The following is a 7,474-nucleotide window of genomic DNA, read 5'->3' on the forward strand; positions in this document are numbered from 1 at the left end:
TTACAGTTTCATTATTAGAAAACAGAGACAGCTTTGTGTTATTACAGTTTCATTATTAGAAAACAGACAGCTTTGTGTTATTACAGTTTCATTATTAGAAAACAGAGACAGCTTTGTGTTATTACAGTTTCATTATTAGAAAACAGAGACAGCTTTGTGTTATTACAGTTTCATTATTAGAAAACAGACAGCTTTGTGTTATTACAGTTTCATTATTAGAAAACAGACAGCTTTGTGTTATTACAGTTTCATTATTAGAAAACAGAGACAGCTTTGTGTTATTACAGTTTCATTATTAGAAAAACAGAGACAGCTTTGTGTTATTACAGTTTCATTATTAGAAAACAGAGACAGCTTTGTGTTATTACAGTTTCATTATTAGAAAACAGAGACAGCTTTGTGTTATTACAGTTTCATTATTAAAAACAGATGCATCAGACACGCACATTTAAATTGACACCCCAACACACACACAATATGCCAGTCCTTAAAGATAACAAGCAGACCCATCACATGATGCAGCCACCACAATGCTTGGTATATTACATTTACATTTTACATTTAAGTCATTTAGCAGACGCTCTTATCCAGAGCGACTTACAAGTTGGTGCATTCACCTTATGATGTCCAGTGGAACAACCACTTTACAATAGTGCATCTAACTGGGGGGGGGGGGGTTAGAAGGATTACTTTATCCTATCCTAGGTATTCCTTAATATTGGAGAATGGTACTCAGTAATGTGTTGTATTTGTCCCAAACATAACACTGTGTATTCAGGACATAAAGTTAATTGCTTTCTCACACTTTTTGCAGTATTACTTTAGTGCCTTGTTGCAAACAGGATGCATGTTTTGGAATATTTGTATTCTGTACAGGCTTCCTTCTTTTCACTCTAATTAGGTTAGTATTGTGGAGTAATTACAATGTTGTTGATCCATCCTTAGTTTATCACAGCCATTAAACTCTGACCATGAGAAACAAGATTCTCTGGTCTGATGAAACCAAGATTTAACTCTTTGACCTGAATGCCAAGCGTCACGTCTGGAGGAAACCTGGCACCATCTCTACGGTGAAGCATGGTGGTGGCAGCATCATGCTGTGGGGATGTTTTTCAGCGGCAGGGACTGGGAGACTAGTCAGGATCGAGGGAAAGATGAACGGAGCAAAGTACAGAGAGATCGTTGATGAAAACCTGTTCCAGAGCGGTCAGGAGTGGCTTCGGGACAAGACTCTGAATGTCCTTGAGTGGCCCAGCCAGAGCCCGGACTTGAACCCGATCGAACATCTCTGGAGAGACCTGAAAAAAACTGTGCAGTGACGCTCCTAACCCAACCTGACAGAGCTTGAGAGGATCTGTAGAGAAGAATGGGAGAAACTCTCCAAATACAGGTGTGCCACGCCCTCCACAGAGGCATAAATCCCAGGACGAGAAGGACGGTATGAACATCTGAGTACCGCCCAGCCTACTGAATAGCATACCAGGCCAGTCACAACACGAACTTCTGGGTACCGCCCAGCCTACTGAATAGCATACCAGGCCAGTCACAACATATTTTTTTCACATTATATCAAAATGAACTTTTACCAGTTGAATGTAGACAAACATAATATTTTTCTATTATAAACAACTTTGAAGATTTTGGGGTTTAAACAATTTGCAAATGAGTCATGTTGCATAATAAAGTATGTTGAGTAATGTCGCGCAACTGATTACGGATAGAAGTAGTAGGCTACCTGGCCCGCGCGCAAATGTATGTGTCCATTTGGGATGTCTGATAGGTAAGACAATCAAATAATCACCACCACTAATGAACTGTGGAGCTTCTCAAAGTATTTTATTCTTCAATCAAGTAAACAAAGTCTCTTTTTAACATCCAATGACAATGACAATAGTTACTCAATGAAGTTGAAAAATTGTTCGAGCTCTCTCCCTTTTGATAACCACCGATACTACCGAGGCTCATAAAATACCCGATTAATTTTTATCCCTTGTGGAAATACAGCTGTTTCTGTCCAGAGCTCACTGGTGCCTGAGGGACCAGAACAGTTGGTACAATGCTGCAAGTTTGTTGGCAAGTTTTATTTGTTGGCTATATGTGGGATATTTTTACCTAGTTGGCAATAGAACAAAAGCACGTTATAATTTAAATGAAAATGTGAAGAATTGGTAAGAAATGGTAAATTGGCACTCCACATTTAAAAGGTTGCAGACCCTGGTTGTAGCCTATTACCGGCAACGTCAGGAGCTTCATAACAGAATCGGCGAAGGCCAGCAGGTGAAAGATTATTTCATCAAACAATGTGCTTAAAGCATTAGACAAGCTCAGCGCATATAGCTGATTTTATTAAAACACATTCATTAAAATGTTTTAGCAGGATGTTCCAAATACCTGTATAGCAAGAATCAAGTTTTTTTTTTTTTTGGTCTCGTCGCCTTGGCTTCTCCTGCCACACAGACAGACCCCAGGCCCCTCCTCCTGCCACACAGACAGACCCCAGGCCCCTCCTCCTGCCACTCACAGACAGACCCCAGGCCCCTCCTCCTGCCACTCACAGACATACCCCAGGCCCCTCCTCCTGCCACTCACAGACAGACCCCAGGCCCCTCCTCCTGCCACTCACAGACAGACCCCAGGCCCCTCCTCCTGCCACTCACAGACATACCCCAGGCCCCTCCTCCTGCCACTCACAGACAGACCCCAGGCCCCTCCTCCTGCCACTCACAGACAGACCCCAGGCCCCTCCTCCTGCCACTCACAGACAGACCCCAGGCCCCTCCTCCTGCCACTCACAGACAGACCCCATGCCACTCCTCCTGCCACTCACAGACAGACCCCATGCCACTCACAGACAGACCCCAGGCCCCTCCTCCTGCCACTCATAGACAGACTCCAGGCCACTCCTCCTGCCACTCATAGACAGACCCCAGGCCACTCCTCTTGCCACTCATAGACAGACCCCAGGCCCCTCCTCCTGCCACTCACAGACAGACCCCAGGCCCCTCCTCCTGCCACTCACAGACAGACCCCATGCCACTCCTCCTGCCACTCACAGACAGACCCCAGGCCCCTCCTCCTGCCACTCACAGACAGACCCCATGCCACTCCTCCTGCCACTCACAGACAGACCCCAGGCCACTCCTCCTGCCACTCACAGACAGACCCCAGGCCCCTCCTCCTGCCACTCACAGACAGACCCCAGGCCCCTCCTCCTGCCACTCACAGACAGACCCCTCCTCCTGCCACTCACAGACAGACCCCAGGCCCCTCCTCCTGCCACTCACAGACAGACCCCAGGCCCCTCCTCCTGCCACTCACAGACAGACCCCAGGCCCCTCCTCCTGCCACTCACACAGACAGACCCCAGGCCCCTCCTCCTGCCACTCACAAAGATTAAATATCACTTCTTCCTCTCTGACAGCAAGCAGTTTCAACTCGCTTTATGCAGTTGAGGTTTTAACCAACAGAATCAGTCGATGTGCATGGATCTGGTTAAATTTGTATCAAAAAAGGGCATTTTGATATACAGACTTGAAAACCAGATCAGTGATTGCAAAAATACAGGTCAACTATTTTGATAAAATAATTAGATTATTTATGGGTCTTGTGGTTGTGGAAGGCGTATATTTATACAGGTATGAATACAAGCGCTCAATTCACTGGATTATTTGTGACTATATTTGTGTATTGATCTTTAATTGTGCAACAAAATGTATTTAGAGAAATTTTCAAAAATCGAGATATCAAGAAAAGCCCATAGGTTTGAAGAAATCGAGATATCATTTTTAGGCCATATAGCCCTGCCCTATGGTAGGGTTAAGGTAGGTAAGGGGACTGTCTCACCTGATGCCAGCAGCCACCTGGTAGGGTGTGGTCTTCCAGGACTCAGCCTCCACCACCTTCCCATCTGGCAGAGTCACCTTGATGGGTTTACTGTCCTTCTCTGCCCTCTCGGCCATCAGAGCATCATGCTCCTCCTTCAGTCTGGTGTACAGGGACAGACGCTCCTCCATGTACCCAGGAGGAGGGGACAGCTAGAGGGGGAAGAATGAAGAGAGTGAATCCTTCAGTCTGGTGTACAGGGACAGACGCTCCTCCATGTACCCAGGAGGAGGGGACAGCTAGAGGGGGAAGAAGGAAGAGAGTGAATCCTTCAGTCTGGTGAACAGAGACAGATGCTCCGCTAACCACAGGAGAGGAGGGGACAGCTAGAGGGGGAAGAAGGAAGAGAGTGAATCCTTCAGTCTGGTGAACAGAGACAGATGCTCCGCTATCCACAGGAGAGGAGGGGACAGCTAGAGGGGGAAGAAGGAAGAGAGTGAATCCTTCAGTCTGGTGAACAGAGACAGATGCTCCGCTATCCACAGGAGAGGAGGGGACAGCTAGAGGGGGAAGAAGGAAGAGAGTGAATCCTTCAGTCTGGTGAACAGAGACAGATGCTCCGCTATCCACAGGAGAGGAGGGGACAGCTAGAGGGGGAAGAATGAAGAGAGTGAATCCTTCAGTCTGGTGAACAGAGACAGATGCTCCGCTATCCACAGGACAGGAGGGGACAGCTAGAGGGGGAGAGTGAGAACGGACAGGGGGGGTGGAGAGAAGTGAGAGACCGTAAGTGAACGGACGGACGGGAATGATAAGAGTGTAAGTGAACACACGGGTAGGGGGAGAGAGTATAAGTGAGTGAACAGACAGCCAGAGGGGAAAGGAGAGAAGTCTTGAGTTATGTGTATCAAGACAGCTAGAGGAAGGAGGAGAGATGGACAGAAGGAGAGATTGAGACAGTGACTGCCATCTACTCTGCCACTTACCTCTGTCTTCCCACCAGCGTCAGTGACTGCCATCTACTCCGCCACTTACCTCTGTCTTCCCACCAGCGTCAGTGACTGCCATCTACTCTGCCACTTACCTCTGTCTTCCCACCAGCGTCTCCCGCTGCAGCCTTCTTCTTCTTCTTCTCTCCATCTTTGCCTCCTCCTCCCTGAACAAAAGTCAGATAATGGGTGTGGTTAGCTCATGAATAAACATTGACCATAACTGCATTAGTCATAACTAACAATTTATATTTATTTTATTTGACCTTTATTTAACCAGGTAGGCCAGTTGAGAACAAGTTCTCATTTACAACTGCGACCTGGCCAAGATAAAGCAAAGCAGTGCGACACACAACAACAACACAGAGTTACAGTGCATTGAACTACATTATCTAGGCCACACAGAGCAGCCAAACCTGCTGTGCAAACAAGGTTGAGACTGTTGTTGACACAACTAGTTAGGATGGCGAGCATTATAGAACATAGCGCCCAAACTCTAGGCCGCATTCTAACAAAGGTACATTCATTATGAACGTCGCCAAAGGCGTGGAGGCGAGGCTTTGTGGGAACTACCTCCGACTACAACGACTAGCCAAAGGTCAATACTTCAAAACATTTAAATTATCAAATGCCCAACGTTGCACCTGTGTTTGTCCTTTGTAGTTGCGTGTCTTTCTTTACTGAAATCTCTAGTTTTTCAATCAACGTTAATCAAATACAACCACCGACCGTTTGCTCATTGCTGTTGCTCTAAAACGGCAACTCAGCGCATGTGCCCGTTTAATTCAACAAGGAAAGTCGGTAGTGGTATTTGATCAACGTTTATTGAATAACTTTGTTTCAGCAAACAGATAAAAATACACGCAACTAGAGGACAAACATAGGTACAAGGTGGGCCTTTCGTAATTATATATATATTTTAAGTATTGATGTAGTAGGAGCTAGATTCCACAATGCCTGGTCTCGGCTCCACGCCGTTAGTGAAGTTCATCAGAAACTTCTTTCACCAAGACGCCTTCGTCCAACAACTTAGCTATGTGTAACGGAAATGTGTCATGATCAAGGGCTAAATAGAGCATATATAGAACAAATGGAATATAGGGCATCAATACAGAATACGATACAATAATAGTAAAACAATTAAATTCACACGAGACATTAGACAGTACTATAGCTAGCTACTGTAACTAACTCTGCAATCAATAGCCTAACAAAGTATAGCTAGCTAATTCGAAGATAATATTAAATAGCTTACTGGAATGTTTAAGATAAGGAATATTCTTTGAGAAGCCGTTATTATATATTGAGGAGTAAAGCCCTTGCTAACGATAGCTAGCTGTCATATGTATCAGATTGGCTAACAGTTAGCTATCTAGTTAGCTTAGCATCAGGTCAACAATGATGACAGCATGCATGCGTGATGGTACGCAAAGGGACTTAGCCAATAGCCACGCTACCTTTTTCCCTTCGTCAACTTTCAACTCCTTCATTTGCTCCGCCATGCTCTTTTCCGACATTATACGATTACTATACCCGTAAATATATATTGTATATGGTGTTAACTGAATCAGTTCAGCCAGCTCACCGGCAAGATCGTGTCCCGGATATTGCGTGATACCTTCGTCACTAACTGATGCAATCATTGCTGATTTGATTGACAGCAGCGTTGAGCCAATTATGGCTCGCGTCGTGGGCTTGTGGCGGTCGTCAGTAGTTAACCACAGCCACAAAGTCATACACCCCGCCTATTTCTACCATTTCGCTTCTCTAAAGCGAAATCTGTTTCTAAACCTAACCACATTGCTAACATTATGCCTAACCCGAACCTTTAATGAAGACAAAAATTCATGAACACAAAATGTATTTTTTGATCATAAATTCCAATTCGACTTTGTGGCTGTGGTAACTAATGGAAACAGTTGGTTGCAGTAATATTATGCTGTGGTGGGGAGAAGAAAAAAAAAATCTGTAAAACATGATTCACAAATTTCAGAAGAAATTTGAATGCTGTTCATAGACTAAGGCTCAGCATTTAACACCATAATGCCCTCTAAGCTAAGGTCCCTAGGATGAACACCTTCTTCTGTATCCTGGACTTCCTGACGGGCCGCCCCAGATGGTGAGGGTAGGCAACAACACATCCGCAACACTGACCCTCAACACTGGAGTCCCTCAAATGTTTTTAAATTATGCACAATTTCTTCCAGAAAACTGTTGAAATTAAAAAACATTTTGGTATCCACATATGTATGTCCTCAGGGCTCCCGAGTGGCGCAGCGGTCTAAGGCACTGCATCTCAGTGTAAGAGGTGTCACTGCAGTCCCTGGTTCGTATCCAGGCTGCATCACATCTGGCCGTGATTGGGGGTCCCATAGAGTGGTGCACAATTGGCCCAGTGTCGGCCGTGGTAGGCCGCCATTATCAATAAAAAGTTGTTAAATAATTTTTTTTTTTAAGTCTTCAGTGTACCGTTGAACAAAACAAAAATCGGAATAATTTACTAAATGTTAGCTTATTCCACAAAGAAATCCTAAAATGGCCTGTCTGATATTATTGGCACCTTCTAGAAGTAGCTTTAAACCTCTTATGGCTGAGATCGGCTAAGATCCCGTTAACTGGAACAATTTGACAACAGCCAGTGAAAGTGCAGGGCGCCAAATTCA

General features: G+C 45.0%; 1 protein-coding gene across 2 annotated transcripts; it reads right to left on the minus strand.

The window, feature by feature from the left end:
* Positions 1–3,824: 3,824 nt before the first annotated feature.
* Positions 3,825–6,453, minus strand: LOC139577370 (threonine--tRNA ligase 1, cytoplasmic-like). Of its 2 annotated transcripts, none has more exons than XM_071404439.1 (3): positions 6,269–6,453; positions 4,907–4,978; positions 3,825–4,034 (listed from the first exon to the last, which is right to left on the minus strand). In XM_071404439.1, exons 1-3 carry the CDS (start codon positions 6,326–6,328, stop codon positions 3,840–3,842), a joined length of 327 nt encoding a protein of 108 aa, XP_071260540.1. In that variant the 5' UTR covers positions 6,329–6,453; the 3' UTR covers positions 3,825–3,839. The 2 variants fall into 2 exon arrangements, 1 of the variants encoding a protein (XP_071260540.1); XR_011675263.1 differs by lacking the exon at positions 3,825–4,034 and adding an exon at positions 4,060–4,121 and having other exon boundaries at positions 6,269–6,439.
* Positions 6,454–7,474: the final 1,021 nt, after the last annotated feature.

The sequence above is a fragment of the Salvelinus alpinus genome, chromosome 5, assembly GCF_045679555.1.
Source record: "Salvelinus alpinus chromosome 5, SLU_Salpinus.1, whole genome shotgun sequence".
In the NCBI taxonomy this organism is placed as follows: Eukaryota; Metazoa; Chordata; class Actinopteri; order Salmoniformes; family Salmonidae; genus Salvelinus; species Salvelinus alpinus.

Bases quoted from the DNA above. Each gene is read 5' to 3' on its own strand.
- LOC139577370 (XM_071404439.1), bottom strand. From the start codon at position 6,328: ATGTCGGAAAAGAGCATGGCGGAGCAAATGAAGGAGTTGAAAGTTGAC. The intron at 4,979-6,268 runs GTAGCGTGGCTA...ACTTTTGTTCAG, and splicing joins AAGTTGACGAAGGGAAAAAG to GGAGGAGGAGGCAAAGATGG. The intron at 4,035-4,906 runs GTAAGTGGCAGA...TTCCCCCTCTAG, and splicing joins ACGCTGGTGGGAAGACAGAG to CTGTCCCCTCCTCCTGGGTA.